The sequence below is a fragment of the Poecilia latipinna genome, unplaced genomic scaffold, assembly GCF_001443285.1.
Source record: "Poecilia latipinna isolate Pla-1442-1.1 unplaced genomic scaffold, P_latipinna-1.0 Scaffold557, whole genome shotgun sequence".
Taxonomy (NCBI): Eukaryota; Metazoa; Chordata; class Actinopteri; order Cyprinodontiformes; family Poeciliidae; genus Poecilia; species Poecilia latipinna.
This window is the reverse complement of record NW_015113173.1, coordinates 170,542-197,743: the sequence shown is the minus strand read 5'-3', so window position 1 is coordinate 197,743 and position 27,202 is coordinate 170,542. Positions and strand designations below refer to the sequence as shown.

The window sequence follows — 27,202 nt, the reverse complement described above, 5'->3', positions numbered from 1 at the left end:
AGGTGGAATCTGCTGCCATCTACTGACCAAACCAGCTAAACAATTTAAAATATCATCAATAGGATTAAATATGCCTTTTCAATATAACCAAAAAAGCTTATACGTGCAGGGGGTTTTTGTGAGTAAAGCTACATTTCAGGTAAAACCATCAATGTGTTTGTGTAGCTTCCTACACGGTCATATTGTGTGACGTACAACAGCGATGAAGTGAACAAAACCGGCCATATTCTAAACTGCAAATCAGGGATGTCAAACTTATTTTCATTTTGAAAATAAATGTTTTCAAAGTGCCTTTGATCAAATCTATTAGCAAACTGTTAAAACATTAATAGCCGTCTCCTCATTTGATAAGTACTTCTTAAAATTTAAGTTTTGAACATGTTTTCACATCCAGGATTTTGTGATTGTTTTAGATATTTTTTAAAATCAAATTCACAGATTTGTGAGGCTAATTTAGGAATATTTGATAGAAATTTCGCGAGATTTGTGCTTATGGTAATTGTGGCATTTTTATTCGGTATATCGATCACGGACTACAACTTAAGAAAAACTGAGGCAGCAGTGTAGTAGGAGTAAGAAATACTGCCACCTGCAGGCGGGAGTTACTCACTTAAACCCAATGTTTTTTAAAGTCTTTCAGATAATTTGCAATAAATTCACAATTATACAGATAAAAACAACTTTAATCTGGTGAAGGTTCTATTTATGAGTCCTGCTGGAGTGTAGAGGGCCAGATAAAAAGCTCTGGCAGTATTTAGCCTCCAGAAAACATTCCAGCATGGAAACAAAGGAGCAGCTAAGGGAGAAAAACATTTAGGTAAAGCTAATAATCTCTGGCGCTGAATCAGAAAGTCTTGACGAGGAAAAAAAGATAACCCAAACCTCCTGACAAATTAAAACATTTTCTAATAATTTATAAGTCAGGTGATCAAATCCTGACATATAAATTAATCTGCAACTTTTATTTAATGTGTTTTATGGATCTTTTGTTGGCATTCTATCTCAAAATTAAAATGGACAGTCAGAATGTTGTTTTGCTCGTAAATAATCAAACTTTCAAATTCATTACATTCAGAAGCAAAAAGGCAAATATGAAAGTGATCTTTGCAAAACCTAAAGCTTCAACTACTGCAACTTCCACTCTTTATTAGGTTATTTTTTATTTATGTGAACTCTCATCATCTACTCCCTCATCACCAGGACAGTTCAAGTGATTTTCACCACGTAACAGAACAATTTGGTTACAATCAGTGACTTCTAGAAACCCTCATTTCCCAGATATTCTCACGTTTGTTCAAAAGCAAAGGAAAATATAACAGTGACATTGTGCCTTCAGATAAAAAATAAAAAGTTCCGCTGAATCTGCAGCATGTGTGGATTTCACAGATAAGCGTTGCCGTTTTATTTTGTCCGTTTTACACTGTAGCCTCCGTGTCCGGGGTGTCGTCCCCCTCCAGCAGGCTGTAGGATGCGTGGCTCTGGAACGGCCTCTGCAGAGGGTGAGCCAGCAGTTTGGCCATGCAGTTGTGCAGCTCGATGGCGGGTCCGCTCAGGGAAACCTCAAAGCGATAACACATGCCTTTGGAGTCCAGGGTACAGAACGAAGTGTAGGTCTCCTGGGAAACCAAAGAAACACTTTAAGAGATGGTCAAAGAACTACTGATCGACTCGACATTAAGAGATCTCACAAATGTAAAGGAATAAAAGAAGTAGAGTAGACCTGATATTTTATTTGTCTCAGTTAAAGTTTGAATAAACAACCTTAAGTCTGAGTCCCTTTGCCAACAATCCAAAAATATTAAATCTTAGCAAGTATTTTTGGTTTAATTTCTAGACCAAACAGTTGTCGCATCTGGATGACAATGAAGGAACAATTTTTGTATGCAAGGTTTTTTTTTAAATTCTGACCTCATTGATTTCACAGTAAACTTTTAGACACATTTAGAAAATAAGAAAATGTAATATTGTCTTTAAAAAGCTAAAGGAAACACTCACCCTCCAGCTGGTCTCATCTCCTTGTTCCTCCATCCCGTTGTGCAAATAGACAACATCAAAGAAGAAATATGGAGATTGCAGCATTTTCTGAAGCAGGAATAAAAAACTTGATCACCACAAGATAAAGCAGATAGATGCTTTGACTACACCACAGAGAGCAGTGACTCACACTGAGAGCTTCTGAAGGGTTGAACTGCATGGGCCCAGCGTGGCGGCTGTAGATGAGGACAGTCCGCACCACGTAGGGAGGCGGGATGGTCTGAACGTTCTCCATCGACGGCAGCTCAATCTTCTGACGGCTGCGACAGGCACAAGATTTTAAAACATAAACTTATTTAAGTTTTTATTTTTGCAATTAAAGCAAATCTGAGGAATTTTGAAAAACATGAACATAGCTTACATGACGTTAAGGAGATCTTCCAGGTCTAAATGTAGAGGTTAAGGGTAATCTGACTTTACTATTAAAACTATTTTGGTGAATGTTTGATGGAAGGATACTGAAGGACTCGCACACATTGGTCTCCAGGTCATACAGGCAGCTGCACAGCTCTCTGGGATCAGACGTGAAGCCAGACAGCTGGGGCAAAAAACAAAACAAAAAAAAAAAAAACAATAATGAAGGGAAATGTTCATAAAAGAAAATAAAAACAAAAATATATGAGCTGAAATTGTTTTTGTGTTGCAGTGTTTCGAAGAGGAAAGAAAAATAAACTGACAAAAATGAATATTTCCAGACCCGGAGATTGTCTATATGTCCTTCCTTCCTTCCCTTCTTCTTTACCGACTCATTCTTTCCTTACTTCCATCTCTTCTCCTCTTTCTTCTTTCTTCCCTTTTCTTCCTTCCTTTCTCCTATCCACACTTCCTTTCTTACTTCTATCACTGCTTCCACTCCATACTCTTTCCTTCTAACTCTGATTCCATCCTTCCTTCTGTATCTCCTTCTATTCTTTTTTCCTTCTATCTCGCTTTCTATCCTTCCTCTTTTAGATCTCATTCCATCCTTTCTTCTTTATATATCTCCTTTCTTTCTTCCATCTCTCCTCCATTCTTCCTTCTTTATATTTTCACTTCCATCCTTCTCTCCCTCCTTCCATCCTTCCTTCTGTCCTTATTTCCTAATTTGTGTTTAGAACAGAACTATACAAGTAGTAAAAATGATTGGATTCCTGAATTTAAATACTAGATCATATTTATAAGTTCAGGTTTTGGTTTTGCTGTGTAACCAAAGATAAAAATTAAAACGTTAAACCAAGATGAGTCAAACATCCAGCAGGGGTTCCTGAACGTCTCGTGTACCGACCCATAGAGCATCATCGTTGATGACAACCAGAGCAAACTCGTGTCGTTTGTCGATCTTGTGTTTTGTTCTCACAAACATCTCGATCATTTTCTGGGATATGTTCAAGGCGTTTGTTTTAGATCTAAACAGAGAGACAATGAAATGATGCAACGTTACGCTCTAAAGCCATGAAACAGTGAAACAGTCCACCGAGTTTTTACACACCCGTTGAAAGACTCCAGCTTTGGTAAGGACATTTCTTCAGAAAGATCTAGACAGATTATCTGTACAGAGGGAAACAAGGCAGGAAAGACAGAAAACATTAAAATGAAGTCATGTATAAATCTACATCACAGTACAAAGTACACCCTCTTTCAACTCTACTGCTTCTCTCTGGATATAATAAAAATGAGCCACTTTCATTATCTTGTAATTTACTTTAAATAAAACATCAAAGACTCAGATGGAAGTTTTATCTGTATATTTTATGCTACTACTGTGATAACGATAAAAATTATGATTAAAAAATGATTTATTATGAGTTCTTTTTGTTAACTGTATGGCACAGTAATCATAATGCCACAAAAACAAATACTGCTCTTCCCATTTTAGGGGGCCACTTACTTAAAGAAATATGATTTATATCACTAACCTGCACATATTAACTGCATTTGATCAATTTTCAAATTTACTGATATTTATTCATGTTCTTGTGGAACAAACAATGGAGAAAATAGTAAAAAAAATAACATGTCAAAATGAAAAATTTTACAATAAAAGAGCAATACAATAAATGCACACCCATAGAAGTAAGACCTCAAATTTACCCAAAGAAAAATAATGCGGTATCCAGAAAAGTTCATGCTCAACTCAACAAATAGTGCCAAAAACTAAACCTTTCTACTTTTGTGGATAGATTTAAATAACTTAGGAAATTATTTAATAAACCCAGGTAAACACTACAGTTTTTTTTTTGATAGACACAGAACCTTGAGGATTTACTTTCTTGATCACTTTAACTTCCTGAATAAGAAAGTATTTCCGTGTGCGGTGGACCTACCACTTTCTCTGGACAGTTGACTCTGGGAACTCTCAGCTGGTATTCTGCTGGTGGAGGAATGGACGTACTGAGGACGGGCTGCTGGTGAGGGGCCTTTGGCCGTTCTTTGACCGTCACAGCTGCAGTGGAGAGCTGGGCCGTGGTGCTGGCTGCTGTTCCAGAACCAGCTGCCACGGAAACGGCCACAGGGGGAACCATGGCCTGAGATGTAGACGCTGAAACCGTTGTGGTAACAGAGCTTGGAGGGCTGTTGGTGGTCGAGGCTTCGCCTTCGCCCTCCACGCGGTTCCCCACTGCCGGCTGAGGTATGGTCGGGTTCCCGTTGCCTCCGAGGCTGCCGGTGCTGCTGCGACGGTCCTCGGCACCTTCGGGGTTGGAGCGCGTCCGGGGTCGCAGCTCCACTGGACGTTCTTCTCCATCAGCTGGGCCTGGCTCTGGAGTCTCCATGGAAACACTGCATGCAAAGAAAGTGGAGGTGATGAGTTCAGACGGCTGTAGATGGAGTATTTAAAACTGAAGAACCATCTAATGAACTGTTACATTAATACAAGGATTTAAGAAAGAATTAAAATAAAATCACTGCAGAGCATGTTTATTTCACCAATTAAATTCCACAAGTGAAACTCATATTACACAGATTCAGTAAACAAGGCTTAATTTATTTGAAGCATTTAGTTGTTTTAGTTTTGATGGTTATCACAATACAGTTAATTTAAATCCACAATTGAAAACTCAATTAATGTGACATATTTCTATTCAAAATTATTTTTCAAAATTGGGATAATGAAATATCCAAATCATCATAGACTGGTCTGATGTTTTAGTTGCTGCAACCGGAGGTGGGTAGTATTACATGACATTATATTTATTTGAGTAACTTTAAAAACAATGCTTCTATACTTTTTCATTTCTATTTGAGTAATATTATTTTGAAGTAATGCTATTCTGACTTGAGTACAGTTTTTGGCTACTCTATCCACTTCTACGCCATAATCCTGATAAGCTAATGTTCAGATGTACCACTCTGGGTGAAATCAATCTGTATGATACACGAGTTCCAATTTCTGAGAAGAAATACACAAATAAATAAACTTTACAGTGATATTTGAAGTTATTTAGACATACAAAATATTTAAAATTGGATGAATCCCAGACTTATATCTCATATTTTCCTTTTTAATCAAACATCTCTACCTTTCAGATGCACTATATTTATCTTAAAGCTTATATTATGGCTTATTTTACTAAATCACAGCACTATTTCTGCAGTTGCAGAAATAGATTGAACAACCAAATCTGCAATTATTTTTTTCTCTAAGTGAACATGTAACCAGTTTTATCTTTAAATCTCCACAGCGATCTTAGGAGTTGAACAAACACTGAAAAGGTACGTTGTACAAAATGAATCTTGGTAACATGAAAACAAGTTTAGCTGTTAGCATTAGTTAGCTTCTACAAAATAAACAAACAGCTCAGTATATAAGCGCCACATATAAAATGGAAAAATACTACTTACGTTATTCAGAAATAAGAAGCGTCTTTGTTTTATGTGCAACAAACTGTCATATATAGTGCTAAAGAAAATAACAAGATGAGCTAACGTTTGTTTTGAACGGGTAACTTCCTGTTCGGAAACAACACAGCCGGAACTTCCGGTTCTCATAGCATTGTGGGTAATGAAGTTTTTGGGTTGATTTAAAGTTTTTCCGTTTTGTACACAGCCAGGAGCACAATAAAATAATCTTCAAAAACATCATTGACAACGACCATAATAATTTATTAGAAAAATAGAGTAAAAGCTTAGTGATGCAGATAAAACAATTATTAGGGTCTCTTTATTTCTCTGTCTGTGTAATATGAAATAACTCTACAAAACAATAAACTTCTATTTTGAATAAGAATTTATTACCTTCTGCAATGTTGTATAAATGTGTGTTTTTTTCCTACTACTTTTACTTTTTCTCTATTTTTATAACAATATTTGCCTTTTTTTTTTGTAAACTTATTGTATTGTTCAAGTTCAATGCTCCTAACAGTAAAGTTTCTCTTTTGTTAACTAAACTTCTTTTGCCTCACATTTAACTCATTTGTTTATACTTAAACTAGGCTTATTATTACCCATTGAAAAGTTGTATAAAAAGCCATAAAGTCATATTTTACTGCAGTAGAAGAATCTCAGACAAAATAATTCTAGCCTTTACCTGGACTACCCTCATTTATATTATGTTACTTTAAGAGTTCATGATGACATTCTCTCTTATAAGGTTCCCACAACTTGTGGAAGAAAAATATGCTCACACAATCACAGATTCCACACCATATGTAAAAGTGGGATTGAGGTATTTTTCCAAATATTAATCTTCTGCCTTTTTCAGAATTCACTCACATTTTTGCAGTGGAAAAGCTCAAAGTCTCATATTTACAACTAAAGGTAACATAGTTTCGTGATTGTGATATAAAATGGCAATATGTGGCTGGTGAATGCTTAATATTGCCCATTTCCAAAGACCCAGACAGGAGCTGAGTCTGCATGGAAACTAACTGCGACCAAAACAGGAAAGGACACAAAGTGAACGGGAATGGGTGTGGATGTCTCTCTGAGTGTTTCCCACTGACTTCATTCATCACAGTTAACAGAGTTAGACAGACATGCAGCAGGACAGCAATCTGCTGCTTTCACTCAGGGACTGACCTCTGGCCTCTTACTGCACAAAACAGCAGGACCAACAAGAAAATCTCCACGTTTTTGTTTTTTCAAATGTTAAGGATTGTTATACTCTGGAGATATCAAAAACAAGAAAGATGGAGGTAAGTGAGTCATGCTGAAATGTTTGTTTGGTTTTAGATTAAATCCATTACACTGTCCGTACAGTAAAGTAGCCAAGTTCCACTTTAATAAATGTTTGGTAAAAGTGTTTCCAGCTGTTTTAAGAAGTAAAATCTTGGCAGGACTTTTGAGAGATAATTGTTGTGGAACTGAGGAGTCGGTAAATACTTTCCTCTGCTACTTTCCACACTCATGTCAGTGTGAGCTAAAAAACCATGTCACCATTTGTCTTGCAAAAGAAATACATGCATGAGATGCAGTGATAGCCTCTGACACCGTTGAGGAGTTCTTGAAAGTCAGGGATCAGGAATGTGAAACATGCTGTCCTCTCTGGTCAGCAGAAAAACATGTTGGAATTCAAGCAATTAAAATAAGCATGTGTGAAATCTAGATATTCTCCAAGTAGATTTTTATTTTCAGTTTACAATGATTTGTTTTGTGCTGTGTGCGTTTATCTGAAAATCTTAGTTAAAACAATAGATGATGTGATCTGCAAATGTTTGTTGGGCAGGAAGTTGGATCTCAGGATGTTTTTGGTTTCCTCCTTTTCCGCCTTGAACAATGGCTTAACAGTTTGATGCCAGCTTAGACTTTTAATCCAAAGCAAATAACATGAGCAAACCATTTAGATTGAGTCTTAAAACATCATAATTTAGCAAGAAAATGTTGAAATATTTAAGGTTATTTCTTGACTGGGTCTCTATAGGATTCCAAAAGAAGCAGATGTAACAGCCTTGATACCAGCTCCCTGTTTAACAAGGATGTGCTGAGCCATGGTGACTTTGTGACCTTTGACCCTAAAGCCTCTGAGCCTCTGATTGGCCATGAGCCCACACCAGCAGAGGTGGCTCAGTGCGAAGCAGAAGTAAGCACCCTGCTCAGCATCATCGCTGATTTAAACAAGAAGATGGGATCGCTAAAGGCTCCGAGGTAAGTAAAGTTGCCAAATAAATGATTCTTTCAGATAACTCATGATTCAGCGTATGACTCGTCTGAAGGGTTGACTCTTCCAGTGATCCAGGAGACACGAGACCGCCACGTCCGTCCAGACCTCTGGTTCCCCCGGACCTTCTGTCTCACCGGCTGCTCAGAAGCAGCCCAGAGAGCAGCTCTGCTTCTGCCGCCGCATCCAAACATCCAGCAACCAGCCAAGGTGGGCATGAGGAAGTGCTGTTCATACTGAATTAGGAACAAATATGTCAAGCTGTCCAGCTTTGTGAAGTAAAATGCATTGAAATCTAAATGCGGAACAACAAAACAGATTTGAATTTCAGGAACCGAAAGCAATGCAAATGCAAGCAAAGCAAAGCTGTTGAGTCAGTTTAAAGTTAGTTTCCAAAATGAAATTTACATTTTACACAACAGACATTTTTGCCTATTTATGGCCCTATGCTGTATAGACACAACAATCACACATCGATCAAGTCATACCCAAAGGGAATGTAAAGAGACCAGCTAACAGACATGATGTTGGACTGTGGGAGGAAGAAGCCAGAAAAGGTCAGTCAGAATTTGAACTCAAGACCTTCTTGCTGCAAAAACACAACATTTTACCAAGTAGTCTGATTTAATTTGTAGTTCAAGTATCTTATTACATTTGAAATAAGACAAAATTAACATGCAAGTTCATTTCAGCAATATACAGGAGTTTGTTTTAAATCCTTCGCATTGACTTCAAAAGTACTAGCTCCACTAGCATATTAGTTCTCTTATAGTGTGGGAAAAACGTCTTGTTATAAGTGAAATAATCTGCTAATGGAACTAGTATTTTTTAATCAGTATGAAGGAATTAAAAACATGACAATAAAAACTAAACATTACATATGGATACCACGCTGGTTTTTTCATAGACTTTTGTTTGTTTGTTTTTTTTTAATATATTGAAGTTGGTTATAGATTTTAAATTAACAGGGAGTGAGTTACAAATTGTGGAACCTACAGAGAGAGTAGTTTGAGCAAAAGTGGTTCCATACAATACTCTATAACATTTTTTTAGTTTGAAATTAAGCACCAGAAATAAGTTTATTTCTATTTTTAAGGGGTTTGAACAATAGATAACTATTGTTAAAACAAAGTATGTCACACAAAAACAAAGCAAACCCTATGGCTAAAAAGAAAAACATTACTTACTATCTGTGCCTATTATAGAGCTCATTAGTTTTGCCTCTTCTACATAAAAACATTCCCATATCCTTTCTGGTAAAACGTTATTACTATAAAAGCCCCTGAATTTGAGCTAATGATTCATACGTTTGAGCTGAGTGCTTTTAAACGTTACTGCACCTCTACTCTTTACCCGCTAGGGGGCGGTGGTGTCGTCTGGACACAACTGCAGGAGGTTTTATCATCGGTGGAGGACTCCATCAGCTTCAGAAGGACGTGGGCTGCTCCAATCACAGCCTCCGACCAGAACAAGGACACGGAGCACCTGAGAGCTGCTCAGGAGAACTGGACCAAAGCCACACAGGTGATGAACTGCAGGGAAACAGCTCTAACATTTAACCTGACATCAGAGTTGGGTAGTAACTAGTTACAGTTACTCAGTTACATTTAGCTGAGTAAAGTTTTGAAAAAAAATGTGGAGTATTTTTACTCATGTCTCATTTTTAAAGACATTTTGTTTTTACCTTATTTTATAATTACATTATTGATATAAATTATTTTCACTTTGATCTAAAATACCAAAAATGTCCACATAACTGTATTTTGATCCGTCTGATGATGTCATTTTTAAATATTAACTGATTGATGTTTTGATCAGTTAATTGAGTAGCTTTTTTACCAAATACTTTTTTTACTTTTTCTTGAGTACAAATACGTTAAAGTATTGCTACTTTATACATTTCTTGGCTCTCTTTCCACCTCTGGTTGAAATATTTGTTGTTACAGCCGTGAAATAAACAAACACCAGTGAGTTTTGTAAATATATTCCGCTGGTTGCAGATGCTGGAGGAAATAGAGAGAGATTTTGGGATTTCATGTTCTGTGGGAATGCCGAAGGAGCAGCACCTGGACGACTTCTTGGATCTGGAAAAACACGAGTCTGTTCTCAGGAACAACATGCCGAGTCACAATGATGAGCTGCAGAGAGCTCCAAGTAACATTTTCTCACTGGAAGACGAGAAAAACAAGGTGGGGAAAATGTTTTTGTCTTGTTTCTTTCCTTTAACTCTACAGTTTTTAGAATCAACTAAGGTGGGGGTTTTTTAGGTGCTCCACCTGGCTGGTCTCCACAAGGCCTGGAGGTCTGACAGGTTTTCTCCTTCATACCGGCCTCCTTCAGGAGCTCTCAGTCCCGACCGACCGCCTCCTTCCTACCCTGGTTCACCTTTACTCCACAGAAGGACGTCCAGAGCTGCGACTCCTCTGTCTTTGGGTGGGGACGGGACTCCGCTGGGCTGCGTGACCCCGAGCAGTCCCTGCCCCAGCCCCGTCAGCCTGGAGTCAGAGACCGACAGACTGAACAGGTGAGACTAAGACTTACCAGAAACAAGCCAGAGCAAAACGCTGAACAGCAGCTGTAAACTGAGACTGAAATACAGCTTGGTTGGTCTTGTAGAAACATGTGAACATGTGTTTCACAGATAGAAGTTTGATTGTTGCACTGAGAGAAGCTTTTCCAACATGTCTTTCACATATTGTGACCTTAGACACATTCAATTTTTCCCAGATATTTAAAATGTGAAGATTTTTCTATATGTAAAAGAAACTGGAACAGACATTTTTTATATTTGCGGAAAGCAGTGAATGAAGGTTTAAAAGGAATATTTTATGCTAATTTAAAATTTTGCATGTTTTTTTTACTTCCCTTTGAGTTTTTACTGCTTCTTCTCTGCTTTAACCTCCCAAAATCCTGAGGTGCATCACTTAGTTGTTAATATTGTTCTAGTTTTGCTGATACTAATATGTTAAAGCATCACTATCATCACTAATACCAATATTAATGCCTATATATCATCCATACCCAGTTAAAAGCTTTAAATCCTGTTGTCTCAGATGCATTGAGAGGCTGAAGGCCAGAAACGAGCGTCTGACTGTGGCTCTGGAGCGAAGGAAGGTGGATTCGGAGCAGATCAGTCTAAAACTGTGTCGACTGGAGTCTGACTGCTCTGCCCTGCAGATGGCTCTTAGATACAGGTATTTATCATCCACACCTGACACATTAACATTTAAACTTATATTAAATGTTATATTTAATATAAATGTTATATTCTGAGTAGAGGTTCTGTCCTGTGTTTGTTGTCCGACAGTGAGGAGTGTGAGGAGGCCTATGGGGAGCTGCTGTTTCTTTATGAAGCCAAGCTGCAGCAATGCCCCCCTCTGCAGATACACTCAGCAGGTGACCATCAAGTTTTGTGCAAAAAAACAAACTTTGATCCTGAATCACGCATTTTCCTCCAACCAGAGCCAGTGTGTGACATGCAGCAATCAGCTCAGAACCCGGAGATGGGAACTGAGGAGTTATCCACCTCTTTCTGCACAGCTGGAGTCACAGAGGAAACCCAGAGTCACACGAGGCACAGGTGACGTTTGTCAGGATCCAGAAAAAAAATATATATTTTATATATATATATATATATATATATATATATATATATATATATATATATATATATATATTAACAAGTCGAAGTCTGTTAACACCACAGAACTCCAGATCCAGCAGACCGGGAAGCAATTCTCCGACAACAAATCGAGCGACTGAAAAGGGAAAGGGCAGCCATTTGCCCAGCAAAGCCAGGTCCAGGAGCCGAGGTCAGACTGAGCTCAGAAACCGGTCAAGCGGTTGGTACCAGATGGGGCCACATGATGAAGGACAACAGCAAACCTCCTGAGAGCAAGAGGGAGAAAGCATCGCTGTTTTATGAGCTGATCTCAGTCAGGGTAGGAGATTTCTTTTTGTTTTTGTTTTTTCAACAAAAGTCAGTTTTCTTCATTAGCTGCAGACATATACAAAACAAATTTCCTACACAACACAGAACAAATTTGGCTTTAGTTTCAAAACCCAGTGCTAAGTTTTAAAGGGGACCTATCATGCTAAATTCACATTTTGAATGTTTTTATTGTTCTATTCTCTCTACTTCTTCTAAAAATAGCCCAAGTGCTTAATAAAAACACCCAGCCATCTGTTGGCAATAAGTTAATGTGTTTGGAAAAATTGGTCATTTCAAAAACCTTCTCAATGAAACATCACAAACCAGCAAGCACAACCCATTACCTATAGAAACCCCAGAACCCAAGCAGAGCTCCAGTTTGGTCAGCTGGTTTTACCGCTGTATGTGCTGTACAATGGCTGCTGGAAAAGACAACTGTTTTGTAATGTCTTACCATCCAGAAACCACTTGCTGCATTCTTGTTGGTTGTGCAGGAGGCTCTACTTCTGTTTTTCAAAGATTTACGGTACTATAGTTGGGAATTACGTTGAGTTCAGTCACATTTACATAGCTTGTGTCAACCTTCTAGTGACAATATTCTTCTAATGTGACTGTATTATAGTCCAACTGTCAAATACAGTCCATTTTATTAAAATTTGAAAATTAAAAAGAACTTCCCCAAAGACAGAACTCAAACTTGCAAATGAAGACTTTTCTGAGCATTTTGATTCCAACATGACTGTAGTGTGTCGAAAACAAAGTGAACATTGCTGGTAAAAACTCTTTATTAGCACCTCTGACAATTTGATTGTCTTTCAGTGTAGATAAATACATTGTTTAAGCTGTTATTACTAATAATTGTTAGCAGCAGACTTTCCACAGCAACACATTTAACTGAGGTATAATTCCAATATTTGTGCTCCAACTTTCAAGGCAAAACGAACCCATTATATTTATCCAATTCTATTATTTTCTCTTAATAGGTTTGTTAAAATTCCTATTAAGAGATTCCAAAGTCCAAATTGGAAAAAAATCAACAAAATTCACCTGGAAACAAGTATTCTGACTTGGACATCCAATGATCTCTAGAGTCCAAATTTTAAAATAAATGAGACTTTTTAGCAACAGCTAACAGTTTGTATTTTATTAAAAACACAGAATGAACAGAACTGTAAACCCTCTTTTTGTTTGCTCAGTGGTTAAATGTAAACACTGGTGAGATATAAGCTGTTGTCAGCCTGTTTTGTGTCATTTTTAGCAGCCTACTTAGCACAAAAATACACAAATTGATCAAAACAGTAACAAAAAGCTGTGAAAAGCTCATTTACTGCCGCAGCTTAACAACATTTTTAACATTTTTAAAAATGAACACATTTACAAGTAGCAGTCCATCTAATCTTTTAAATATTTCCCTGATTACTAAAGAGCAAAAATTAGAAAAAGGAAAAAAATCTGGTCTGCAGCCTGATTGTTGTGAAAATATGTTCAGTTTCAGGGCTCTAAATATTTCACCAGCCAGCAGTTTTTATTACATATTCAACACTAAAACACTTTTACAAGAGCACTTTTGCAATAAGACCAAGTTTAATGAATACTAAAAGACAGGAATCCTAGTATTAACTATATTTAACTATATTTTTTGGTTCCTCACAACCAATTGAAACACTTATATTTATAAACTAAATGGAGCTGCAAGCAGTCATAAAAGCTAAAAATTACCTTTCTACTACTGTCCAAGTCAAAAATAACATTCGGTTTTTACTTTCTGGCTTCCTTTAACTATGAAAGTTTTTAGTTGTGCCACTTAACACAAACTATGCTGCTATGAATTGTCCTTGTTTATCATAGATTGTGGTATTTTTGTCCAGGAGGAGATGTCAGATCTTCGAGCTTTAATCCGTCTGAAGGAGAAGGAGCTGCGATGTCTTGAATGGGGCTTAATGGGACAGAAGTCTCAGGAAGCAGCTGGAGTTTTCATTCCAGAAAACCTCAGAGACGAGGCGGAAGATCGGAAGACCGAACAGGTATGAAGCACTCCAACTGCAGCAAAGATGACTTAATTTAAAAAAAAAAAAAAAAGAGCAAATAATACAAAGTCAAGGTGAAAGGACCGAGAGGGAGTAGGACCCACGCTCATGAGAGAGATCCGATTCAAATCCGGCTCTCCCACCTGGGAAATCACGTCTTCCAAAGCAGGATCCCTCCAGGCCGAGTCAGATATTTTAGTTCCTCAAGGTCTTCTGCTCGGCCGTCCTGTTCCTGCAGCAAGAAGTCATGCCGCACCTCTCACCTCAGTCTGTCAGAAGACAGAAAAAAAAACTGCTTGAGTGACTGACATTGAGGACAAGTTCTGAGTTTGATACAGCAACTCAGGAAAGAATTCACAGAATGTTTCAGCTTTATTACAAATTATGTTAAATTATCCATTTAATGGAAATTTTACACACAAATATATTTGGATGGATGGATGGATGGATGGATGGATGGATGGATGGATGGATGGATGGATGGATTGATCCAACGGATTTTGGAACCAGATTTCTGAAATGACTTGTTGCCAAGGAAACCTTCTGAATTGTTATTTCTGGTGTTTTTAGTCGTTCTTTCTGCTCATTATCATGTTTATGTTTCAGAGGTTTGGTGAAAACGCTGCCAAACCTGTTAATGACGGTGAAATCACGAGTTCTCTGACCCGACCCATTCTGAAAGAGCTGCAGGCTGTCCTACAGAGGTGAGAACGGACCTCTGTATGTCAGAGTTTAATGGTTTCCTTTTATATTTCTGTTATATAGATAATAAAATGTACTTTTTGAAATCTGACTGCCACTTTGATTTCGATTTGTTTAATGACAGTAGGACTCTAAAGTTTCAAGTGTTTAGGGGGTAGGAGTTTATAAGTTCTCACTTCTTCCTACCCCATTTTGAGCATATGTTATTAACTGAAACAAAAAATCTGTATTTTCTCTTCTTTTTTATGCACTTCTTGTTACTGTGCACTATTTTATTTTTATATTTGTATCATGTTCGAATAAAATTTCATTTCATTTCAATTTCATTTCATTTCATTTCATTTCATTTCAAATCTAAACCAAGAAATCCTTTCTATTCTATTTGGAGATGAGAAGCTAGAGTATAAAAATAAAGTCAAATTTCAAGAGGGAATCTGAAACCAAAATATCAACCTTATGAAGTTGGTATTGATCCGATACTGATACAGACATGGTATTGATATTATCAATACATTTGATCAACTGGCCTATTTTTACTTAGTGAGATGTTTAAAGCTTAACCCTTGCTTCTCCACATCTATAATCTTCCTTTGTGTTTCTGTCTGATTGAACAAAACCAGTAGTCCATCGGTGTCCAAAGTGCGGCCCAGGGGCCATTTGCGGCACCTAAACTGATTTTTTGCTGCTCCTATGATACAAATTTGTCCACCACGTAGCTGACTGCATGCAGACTTTTTTTCAATTAGGTCAAAACTATTACCCACAAATTAAAATTTTCTCACAAAAATTTTAGAAAAAACAACGTATTTATCTTTTAATAACTACAGTTTTGATATCAAACCACAACTATCCACATAGACACCAACAAAGACTTTGGTACACCCAAATCTACTTTTAATTACATTCTTGAAAGTTTTTCAAATAAAAGCCTAAATCATGTTTTTCTATTGCTGCGAATAAACTCAATCTTTTTTTTAGTTTTCTTCTGTCAACCCCACACTAAATTAGTAAAGTGGTTGCCTTTCTTTCAATAACGGATACATGCAAAATCATGTTTTAAAATTTTGGATCTAAAATAATTTACATATTCCTTTACTACAAAAAAATCTATGTTCTTTGTTTAATTAAAATATTTCTGCTTAGTTTGTTGTTGACCAGCAAAAAACGGTTCTCAATAAAATGTTTTGTGAATTTAGTTTTCTAAGAGTGATAATTTTGGCCTGTTACAAAAAATCTGGACACTCCTGCAGTAGACTTCTAAAGGCCACTAGTTTAGTGCTAAAAACTAATTCACACCACACTTTTCAGCTTCTTGTTTGAAAACAAATATGGAAACCTCGTAATATTTTTCCTCCACTTGGAGATTATTCACCGCCTTGTTTGGTCTTTCACATGAAATCCCAATAAAATACACCGAAGCAAAGTCTCTCCAAAGCACCATTTTTATTGTTTGAGGAAACTATTGTTTGGAGTGATGCTCCCAGAATGAAAAAGGTGACATGCGGTGATGCTGGGTTTTGTTCTGTTGCTAGGTAACAGACTTTAACATAAAGCATTCTGCAGAGACCTTCCTCTTTCTCTTCTAACCTTGAGAGATAAACACTTTATTTTAAATTACACTCCTTGTCAGGCCAAGGATGAAGTAAAGAAAATAACTCTTTTCTTAACTATTGTATTATTGCTGTGAGCAGACATCTTTTGTTAACTGAGTTACCTTCTGATCCACTTGTTTTGTTTATCTGCCAGGGAACAAGCCCTGAAGAGGAGGCTGGCCATGGTCCACGACTCGCTGAACTCGGCTCTCGCAGACGGCGCCCCCCACAGGAAGGACAACGCAGAGCAGATCGCTCGACTCACACAGGCGCACAGGTAAATATCGGCAGCACACACACTGCTTCAGTGCCCACTTTAAGCAAACTGCTTACTGACTATCACTGTTACTCCCAAACGTTACAGGCTGGGATGGTGGAATAATTCAGCAAATGATTGGATATAAATGAATTTGATGTGATAATTCTCTGTCTTTTTCACAACGCATTGCAAGACTATAACTTAAATTTAAGTCCAAACTCAACTTCCTGTATCATAAGAGATCATCAGAGGTGGGCAGAGTAAACAAAAATTATACTCAAGTAAAAGTAGCAGTACTTCAACATATTTTTACTCAGGTAAAAGTAAAAAACATCCATCCAAGAAATTACTCAAGTAAGAGTAAAAAAGCAACCAAATTATCAATCACTTAATATTTAAAAATTACATAATCAGATGGAACAAAATATGAAGTTATCAGTTTCTTTCTAGAAAAAACTTATGAAGCTTTAACATAAACTGCAGGTGTCTGCCTGTGTCTGGTGAAAGTTTGGTTTGGTTTCAGACATTTTACTCAGGTAAGAGTAGAGATACTTTATTTTAAAATTACTCAAGTCAAGGTAAAAGTGCAGCGTAGTAAACAGTAAATGTAATTGAGTAAATGTAACTCGTAACTACCCGACGCTATTAGTTCTGCTAGGAAAACACTTGTATCGATGATCACTATGCCAAAGTTTGATAATTATTATACGTTTTATAACCTTTTCTTACACCTCACTGCAGTTTGTGTTTTTCTCGTAATTGGTCGTCTTTAATTAATCAAAGCCATCTCTGTGACGATCTGTGTTTTTGTGTATTTATTTCTTGTTTTTTTCTGTGTCCTTGTTTCCCCATGAGTCTCGGTGATGTCCTGTCCTCCCTGTTGATTGATCCCAGCTGTGTCTAGTTTTTCCTGATTACCCTCCCTGTGTATTTAAACCCACCTGTTGTCTCTTGTCGGGTCCTCGTCTACTCTTACGTTCTCTGCTCTCCAGTTGAACTGTATAGACCTGGTTAGCGTTAGCTCTCGTTTTCAGTCCTCTTTGTATCAGTAGCTACCGGTAATTAGCTGTGTGCTAAACTCTCTGCCGTGCCGCCTGTGTTGAACTGTTTTTGAACGTTCATCCTCACCACCTCTCATTCACCTAATCACGACAATCTCACTGGTATACGGTTGTTTATAAGTGTCACTACTCGTTCCGATCAATATATTTTTGCGCAATGTTCCAGAAATCAAATCAAATCAAAGTCCTTTGTTGCACTATACTGCTGCAAAGGATTGGAGAGAGGTTTAATATTGTGTACTTTCATATCACTGGTAATTTTAAATAACCTGAATTTTACTAGTTAATTTGTTTTAAGGGTGTCTCAGTTTAAGAATGAGAATGTTTTAATGAGGTAACAGTATTACCTAACCCTACTGGGTGTTATTTTATACTTTTAGTGTTGTTGACTGTTCAAGACATAAGGGTTAAATGTATGTGATTATTGACAGTGAAACTACATACTATTGTCGTTTCCCCTCCCTATGTGTTGCCCTTCCCTATCAGGTTGTTACTACAAATACGAATTACCTAAAGGTTGAATGACATGAATGAACTAATCCATATTTTGATGGTTTTATTCCAGTAAAGCTCTGAGTTCCTACAGGCAGATTCGCAGGAAGTATCGGGAGCAGGTGTGGCGGCTGGAGCAGAAGGTTGCAGCCATGATGGAGAGTCAACACAGCCAGAGCGAAGCAGCCAAAGCTGCAGAGGAAGGAGCAGAGTGGAGGAAGGAAGAGACGATTTTATAAAACAAAGGTAGATCCGTCACAGCTAGAAGCTGTCCACATCAGCCTCATGTGCAAATCTGATGTATAAATTATGTTTTTTTAAAACAATTATTCTTATATTCTGCATATGTAAATAGTTGTGGCACTTTTATTATTACTGGCAAAACTACAGGAAGTCAACATTCAAATAAATTAATCATTTATTGCAAATATTTATTATAAATCAGGGGAGTTAAACTCACTTGTCTCTAATGAGCCATTTCTGTGGTGATTTTCCAACCATCCTGCTAAAAGGACCCAATCACAACCAATTTTTCGTTTGAAGTCTACGAGATTTTAATTTGAAAACTTCAGGCCTAGCCATTTGGTAGAGAAACTGTCCCACAGCATGATGATGCTTCACATTATATGCAATATTTTTCTGCATAATACCGGTTTCAAATGATTAGAAACTCCACATGTTTATGTTCAAGATGGTAGGACAGAAAAGGCTTTCAATTGGCATCAGAATCATAGATATTGGTCAAAATGTTTTCCACTAACTAATTTGATTCTGGTTTCAAGTGCTCACAGTTTGCAAACATTAAGTTTAAATATGTATGCTTTAATAAAGAATAAAATAAACTCTATTCATATGTATATGTATGTACACTATATATTATACATAAAGAAAATAAAAAAGATTGTTGTACAGTGCAAGAATGATTATTTTGTGTCACATCTAATCTAAGTACAAGTCTGTATTTAGTGGAAACTGCAGCCTATTATAGAGCATATCTGTAAATACCTGAATCCTAACACGTGTGAGCGTGTGCTAAACTGCTTAATTATCGCACAGATACTTTTACATTGCTATTACCCGACCTGAAGAATAACGTATATCAAAAGTTAACTGAATGGCATCTTTTCTTGACTTTCCTATTTTGAAGAGTGTCTTAGAAAACTGAGTTTCTCTTTAAAATCATATAAATATCCCAAAAGAGAGACTTAGTCACTTAATTCAATGTAAAAAAGTAAAATTTACTTGAACAACAAAGTCCTGGTATTGATGATTTTGATTCATTCATTTAAGAAACTTTTACTTGAAATGTAGTCAAATAATTATGCTCCTTCAATAAAAGGAGAATTTAGCTTTTTTTAAAAATCTTTTCTAACCAGTAGCAGTTGTACCATCTGTCTTTTAGAGCCTATGTAGAAAATTAAACAGCAGCACAACAAAGGGAGATGACCGTTTGAAATGGCAAAACTCAAACATAAGACACAATCCTCTTTTTAAATAAAACTGTCATGCAGTTTAAATAAAGAATGAACCGTCAGATGATTTGAGGTAGGTGACAGCGGACATGTTCGTTTTCCCATAAAAACCTTCCTTCCAACGGCGCCAGGGGGTGGGGCCCGCAACAATGGCTGATCTTCACACGAAATGTTACGCCAAGCCCATTTGTCTTCTTTGCACCTCCGTGGTCTCACGTTCTTTGCCTTTCACGCTTGACAGTTCAGTTAAAAGGTCAACTCAACCAAACTGCAAAAAAAATATGAGAAAAAACTTTTTCCCTCTATAGATTACAGTTAAACATTTACTGGTGTGCAAAGAAAAAATGTAAAGTAATAAAAAAAATAAAATAAAAGGTAAATCCATGACCTTTAGTATTTCAGACAGAATTATAAATAAATGTGAACATATGTTGCTTTCTTTAGATTCAACCAATTGACTGAATTTCTCTAATCTTTTGCAAGTGAAGCACATCTTCCTCTCTTCTATCAACTTCTCTTTGCCTCTCACTCAATTGTCCATTTTCCAGTGTTTTTTCTCAATTTCCTGCTCCTCCATATTCTCCCAGCTCATCTCTCACCCATCAATCCCCCCCTTGGTCGACCCTGCACCCTGACCTTCGCGCTGCAGCTGTGACCGGCGGTCAGGAGGTTAAGGCAAAGGTTGAGTGTCACACCCACAGGGTCACAGCGATGCTTGGCTGTTGTGTCAGCCACTGAATTGAAGCTTCGGAGTGGCAGACGAGGCGGCGGGGCCTCTGACGCCCCGACTGTTGCCTGAGCTTGCCCTTTCCTGAGCGGAGGTCACCGCAGAGGGCCTTTCCTCCCTCTCATCCCATACCTCCAGGTCACCAATGCTATTGTTGTAATAGCTGCCATTAGAGCGCATGATGCAATTATCATTCAGTTTTATGTTGCCACTCTCCAAGATCTATGTTAAGCTCTTTAGTTCATCAAAGGTTGGTGGAAAACATGGCTGCTGTAACCTCTGGGTGACTCTCGAGTCAAAGGCGAAACAATAACGACAAAAATGGCCCTTTGACAGAAACATTTTACAAGTGAAGGAAACCTGAAGCATCATCACCTAAGAGGTGCAAGGAAAATTTTTCAATCAACCCAAATAATTAGGTTATTATAAAAATATATTTTTAAAATTAAAAACATGTTTTCTGTTTTATAAGATCATGGAAGGATTATTTATATGAAAGCCTGAGATACTAAATAATCTTAAAAGTTTATAAACTTCATTTTTTTACTTAAAGTATTGTACAAAGGTATTTGTAGCTTTCCACTTTTTGTCATGTTCATGACATCCTTAAACTTCAGTATATTGTTTAAATTTTATGAGATCAAAACAAGAACAGGGTATAAATGTATATTATGTATTGACTCCTCGACAGAAACACTCTGGTTTACTATATTTATTTTAACAAGAGAGAAAATCAAGTTGGTGGTTATTGTCAGTAAGGCAGCTTCTGCCCCACAGTTACCGACGGCAACAGAAACAGGGGGAGGAGCTGTTAGTTGCTGGTTGCTCTGGTAACCACCAACTGCCAAGAGCAGCAGAACAGAACTTAAAACACCAACTGGAGAAACAACTTCTTGAACAAACAAAATAAGAATATACAAACAAATTTTGACAAACTTCACATCTATAATGTTGTTAAAATAAAACCCTGCCACATATAAGAGAGAGTTTAAAAAATTAAATGATTTTTTTTTTAAATAAAAACCTGAAATGTGCACATATCTTTGGCAATGTTCATCTTCCCAAAATGTCTCCAGCACAAAACAGCTGCCTTTAGATGTCGCCTAATTTGAGTTCATTAATTGAAAGAAAAAAAAAAAGTTGGTTAGAGAGCATTAAGAAAACACAGCATCATGAAGACCAAGCAACAGAGCAGGCACATCAGGGATGATAACAGTTGAAGAGCGCCTATGATGAAAAAATGTCAACTCTCTTTTGTCTAAAACATGTTTAAATCAACATGTGACATGTTCATTTTAAACTGCAAACAAAAGAAAATAAATAAATAATGGACTTCAGTTGAAAATATTTTTATTTTTATTTGTAATAACTACACTTTACTTTCTGTCACAGTCTTGTGCATTATATTATTATTATTACTATTATTATCATCATCACCGGTATTATGTTGTTGTTATTGCTAATCTTGTTTTTTATATATTGTTTCCAACACTTTAAGGTTTTCTTATGTCAACCTTTAAACCTGTTGCTGCTGTCACACCTGAATTTTCCCCTTTGACAATAAAAGCTCTTCCTATTCTATGCTAGTTCAGCATAAAAAGTTTACTTTTTGTAATTTATTTTTAAAGCCAGCAGACAGGAATCACAGTGCATTCCTAAATCATGAGAAAAAGAATGAAATAATTTCAGCCTCAATTTGAATTTCTCCTTGAAGGTTTGCCCTCACTGGGTTGCAGTTGAGACATTTAAAAATAAGTTTCTTTTTATTTAAACTTTGTGGTGTTTTGTAAAGACTCATGAAGACTGAAACACATTGGTCCAACAATAAAGTTGTTTGCAAGTCTTCATTTTAACAAACAGACATCTATAAGAATCTGCCGTTTTCTTTTGAGCTCCATATTTCAGGATATTTTTCGCTCCTCCCTCACAGCACAGCAGAGTTTTATAAAGCCTGGGAAAAATACCCACACCATTATTAGATAACGGCAGTGGCTGTCAATCAGTGTGGGGGTGGACGCCTGCAGACACGAACACACAGAGGAGGAGGAGGCGAGTCGAAGGGGGCGACCTTTGGGTTTCAGGTCAACTCATTTGCTCTCTGCATTTATCCCTTATTTTAATAAGTCGTCCCGCGGTAAGCTGTATCAAGAGATCACCGTCTGAAAGCGTCCTCTCTCCAAGCCATTAGCTCACCTGTCACAGCCACTCTATATCCCCGCTCATCCCCTCCTCTGCTCTTTATCCATCCACTCTGCGCTGCCGCCATGACCCGATCGCCCTGCTCTCTGGAGCTTTCCGACACAAGTCAACCCAAGCAGAGGTCAGGAGGGTGGAGAGGGGTGCAAGAGGCACGAAAACAAAAAAAGCACACACGCACACACCAAAAAAAAAAAGGCTTTGACCTCAATCAAATGGCCGGGCACATCCGCTTTGTGCTCTCGCCCACTCAGATAATGAGAGCAAACAGCTCAGGCCGGCGGACACGGGGAGCGGAGGATAAAGAGTAAAACCATGTTGCATGTAAGGTGATTTCCATGCTTGCTGCAGGATAGTATGTATGCGTGACATTTGACTGAGAAAGTTGCTTGATGATCAAAAATCATTAGCTTGATGAAAGATTGAGAGAGAGGGAGGAAAAAAAGCATTTTTTAATCTAGAAAAGTGACAATCAGCAAGGCAGCTCGGCAACAAGCCAACACAGATGCTTAAAAAATGTGTATACTGGGAATAAAATTGTTTTTGACATTAGATCATGTTTCAATATTAGATTAAATAAAGTCGTGAGAGGGTTGGAACTCGCTTTACATCCAGGATCAGGGACAAAACACTCACTCTGTTTAAAATCCTCTAGGAGTTTAAGGGGAAATTAGATTAAAATATTGGTCAAAATAAAAAAAAGGGAAATTAAATGAGAAAATCCGCCACAGAGCATAATACTGCCACCACCATGCTTCACTGTGAGGATGGTGTGTTTAGGATGGTAGTTTTCCAGAAACACCAGAATTTTTCATGTAAAATATTTTATTTTAAACTGTAAACGGTACGTTCCATTGCTTTCTTTCAACAGTGGTTTGCATTGAACCTCTTACATTAAGGAAGGACCGGTCCAACCCTTTTTGGGGTTCTAAGCAGATTTTCATTTGGAGTCCCCCAAAACCAGCTTCCCTGTGAGTGAAACATCTCTGCTGTCTTTAGCGTTGTTTGTAATTAGCTTACATCACACCGGTGTTGTTATGGCTGTTATTAAGCTCAAAGGAGGAGCAAAATAAAATTGGATTTTGAAATACAAAGTGGTATTTAAGTGTGCCATTTTATTTCAACTATTTGAACATAACATCAGCTGGAAAAACCCTAAATTTACAGTAAACAAGTTAACAAGTGAGAAACATTGCCCATCAGGGATGTCATTTTACCCAGAGTTCTTCTGTCTTTAACCACCTGTACTGGGTTGGCGGGAATCCCAACCCAGAGCTGGACTTTCTGATTAACTTACCTAAGCGCTTCCTTTCAGCTGCTTATCTGCTCTACTGCAGCTTATCTCCAACAGAAAACACCAACAAAAAAGATGGCCGATGCCTTCCGAAGCGTCCAAATATCTCCTCAGCAGGTCGAGTCTGCTCTGACCTTTCCTGTAAAGAGAATTCAGTGACGAGTTCAGTCCAGTTTACTGTTCGTTCATCTGAACCCCCAGCACAGGTGGTAGAATACCCAGAAATTGTACTCAAGTAAAAAGTAGCCATCCAAAAAATTAGTCAAGGGTAAACAAGTATATGGTAAAATGTCTACTGAAGTACTGAGTAACTGATCAAAACAACATTTAAGATTTAAAAATTATATAAGCAGGCAAAGCAAAGTATAAATTTATGTGGAAATTTTGGTATTTTAAGGACCAAAATGAAAATAATTAATATAAGCAACATAATTACAAACAGCTAAATCAGACAAAAGAAACATTTTTCCAAACTTTAACAAAAACAGCAGGTATGTGTACAGCTGGTGAATTTTTGGTGGGCAAAGTATCAAGAAATTTTACTCAAGTTAGAGTAGCAATACTTTATAATAAAGTTACTCAAGTAAAAGTACAGAGCACAATGCAGTATAAAAACTCCTAGAAGCTTTTTATTTTTTCAAAAAGTGAATGTAATTGAATAAATGTTTATTATTATTAGATTATTTCAGACTTTGCAGAAACAAAACAAGCAAATGGAAGTACAATGAAGCAGGATCAACTAAATATATAACATAAATTAATAAACCACCTGCCCGTTATTCATCAGTTCCTTATCTGAAAAGGACAAACTTTTATAAAATCCAGCCCCTTTTTCCCTTTTAACTTCTTTCATCTACTCAAACAGTTAAAACAATAACAATTAACAACCAATGAATTAAATAACAGTAGTGATTCTATTTAACATTCAATTCAAGTCCTCATTCCTATGCTAATCAAAAACCAACCTTTTATACATTATTTTCAACAGTTTTAAGTTGGGTAATATCTTAAACAAGTTCCTAGTAACTTCCCAACTCTGACGCCCAGATAATAATAATAACAGATTACCTCATTCTTTGCATAATGTGTTCTCAGTGGTTTTACACCGTTTGACCTAAAGTCAAACGTTGCTGACGTTAAACAACCTCCTGAGCGGGTTCTCCTGTGATAACAAAGCCACACTTCTGTTTGCAGTTTAGGGAGATAAACTTACAGAAGATCCCAACAACCGTAGAGAGGAAAACCTAACGAGGTCACTCATGTCAGCATGAGAGCAGTAGATTACAGATAGGAGGTGTTCAGTACGGCAGGAGGAGGGACCTCGACCTAATTCTGTTAAAGCATTTGAGTCTTGTTCACTGAGCTGATTAGGTTAATTTTCTGTCATCCTAAGCACCTTATGTGACCTAGAGGCAATGTCTGGTGTAACAAAGGCCACACACTGGGAGCAACAGATTGCATGCAGATTTACAGGAGAGAAGAGAGAGGCTGATTAGGAACAGAGGGAAACTGTTTGGGCGGTGCAGACAGTTAAGTCCTTGTCTGAAAATGTCAGTGGGAGAAAGGTTTACCTTCAACAGGAAACACTGGAAACTTGTGATCAGTAACTGTTTCAAAGACTCTGATGAACAAGCCAGCTAATTACTTTCTAAGTAGCGCTTTTTTTGGAACATAAATCTCTTTGACTTTCAGTGAAACTGACCCATGCAATCAGAGTTTTATTTTTAAATTCGTTTCCATATGTTTTGTTGAGTGAATGACAGTTTTGAAGGTAACGGGTGACATAAAGATGATATATTGTTTGAGGAGTTACATCATGACATGAACACAAAGTCTAAAATGAGAGCTGCCCCCATGCAATAGCACACAAACATGAAAATAAAAAAACTTAAATCAGTCCAATCACACTGAGTCTTCGATATTCTGAGCTTAACTGTAATGTGTCAGCAATGGAAGAAAGAAGCAAGAATAGATGAACGCACATCTATTCTTAAAACCTTGCATAAACTACAACCAAGATGACAGAAATACAAATACTCTTTACTGTCCTTTTGTGGAGAAAATTTGGTCCGTACAAAAGTCCAGGAAGAGGTGAAAATACAAATAGATGGGGCTCCACTGTAATCTTAGTTCCAAAAGTTAAGATGAATGCAAAAACTTTGTTAATAAATGGGAATCTATTTATCCTTTTAAACAATTACCCTAAAAGTGGAAACATGTCCATCTGTATCAACCAACTATGTTTGCCGGACAGATTTGTTGAGGTTGGGGGACCGCCCAAAGCCATCCAGAGGGCCACGAATAGCCCACAAACCACACTTTGGATACCACTGACTGAGGGGTATCAGAGAGAATGAGTCTGAGGACATTCGTGCTACACTTTCCATTTTTCTTTATTTGTAATAAAAAACAGAAAACCATTTTCCCTCCATCTAACAGTACTGTATGTTGGTCTAGCTTGTAAATCCTAATAAAACACCCTTCAATTTGTATTTGTGGGCATAATATGATAAAATGTTTAATAAATTCAGGGACGTGAATACCTTTACAGCTATTTTCAATCTCATCAGCACAGCAGAGACATCCAGGAAAAGTTCTGCTGCTTCAGTAAACAACTCAATCGACTCCTCAGCAAACAGCGGAGACAAGATATCTGATTTGAATGACAACGGAAAGGGAAGTTTCCCACCAACGTCCTGCGGGTTTGAGTATTAGAGAAGGGCAAATATTGATTGGACATTGCGTGTTGCTGTGGAGTCACCCCAGCAGATGTTTTTCCTTGCCTAGTTCCACCGCCTTGTTTATTTTAGATTGCTCTGCCATTCGCTGGAGGTCAAAGGGCCCGAGGATGTGCCGGGTGTTGTGAGGGGGAAGAGAGAGGAGAGATGATTTTTCCTCTGGCCTTGGGGTTAAAGGGCATGGGGGCTAATGAGGAAGGAGCACAAAGTCATGTGCTGTTGGTTGTTCACCCAGAGTTACTCCTCAGAGTTAAATTTTAACCCCACTTTTAAATTCTTGTGCATTTTAACTAATGCAGTTCATCCATTGTCAGAGGAACTGTTTCACCCTCCTTAATCCTTTCTCTCTGTATGGTGAATAAACATGAAATGTTTCTCCCTCTGGGTTATATATAGCTCAGCTAATAATACAAACACAACCTGCAGGAATGTGGAGAAATGTACATATGATGAAAGAGTTTTTGTCTCAACAACTTTGATAAAAGAAAATGTAGCAAGGCCTTTTTGGTCTTAGATTCTTATGCAAAAGAACTGAAAATTTTTCTGGCGAAGTCAATAAATCTGATATTTGTACAGGTTTCTATGGTGGTGTGCAACCCTTAAC

The 27,202-nt window shown here is 37.4% G+C and overlaps 3 protein-coding genes across 4 annotated transcripts in view; 1 reads left to right on the top strand and 2 right to left on the bottom strand.

The window, feature by feature from the left end:
* plvapb (plasmalemma vesicle associated protein b) overlaps window positions 1-21,791 on the bottom strand; it is a 30,363-nt gene extending 8,572 nt beyond the window's left edge. Inside the window, exon 1 of the mRNA XM_015041551.1 lies at window positions 21,776-21,791. The gene's annotated coding sequence lies outside the window, so the exon portion shown is untranslated. The remainder of the gene's footprint in view (window positions 1-21,775) is intronic.
* On the bottom strand, window positions 1,117-5,996 carry babam1 (BRISC and BRCA1 A complex member 1). The gene is made up of 9 exons (XM_015041552.1): window positions 5,854-5,996; window positions 4,338-4,791; window positions 3,503-3,561; window positions 3,299-3,419; window positions 2,494-2,572; window positions 2,396-2,420; window positions 2,165-2,294; window positions 1,996-2,082; window positions 1,117-1,616 (listed from the first exon to the last, which is right to left on the bottom strand). Exons 2-9 carry the CDS (start codon window positions 4,782-4,784, stop codon window positions 1,416-1,418), a joined length of 1,149 nt encoding a protein of 382 aa, XP_014897038.1. The 5' UTR covers window positions 4,785-4,791; window positions 5,854-5,996; the 3' UTR covers window positions 1,117-1,415.
* On the top strand, window positions 6,978-19,923 carry ushbp1 (Usher syndrome 1C binding protein 1). Of its 2 annotated transcripts, none has more exons than XM_015041549.1 (14): window positions 6,978-7,145; window positions 7,871-8,094; window positions 8,178-8,317; window positions 9,468-9,631; window positions 10,108-10,296; window positions 10,375-10,631; window positions 11,161-11,301; window positions 11,415-11,503; window positions 11,570-11,687; window positions 11,814-12,048; window positions 13,907-14,062; window positions 14,672-14,769; window positions 16,514-16,636; window positions 18,245-19,923. In XM_015041549.1, the coding sequence occupies exons 1-14, from the start codon at window positions 7,140-7,142 to the stop codon at window positions 18,408-18,410; spliced, it is 2,106 nt and encodes a 701-aa protein (XP_014897035.1). In that variant the 5' UTR covers window positions 6,978-7,139; the 3' UTR covers window positions 18,411-19,923. The 2 variants fall into 2 exon arrangements, with proteins under 2 accessions (XP_014897035.1, XP_014897034.1); XM_015041548.1 differs by having other exon boundaries at window positions 8,163-8,317.
* Window positions 21,792-27,202: the final 5,411 nt, after the last annotated feature.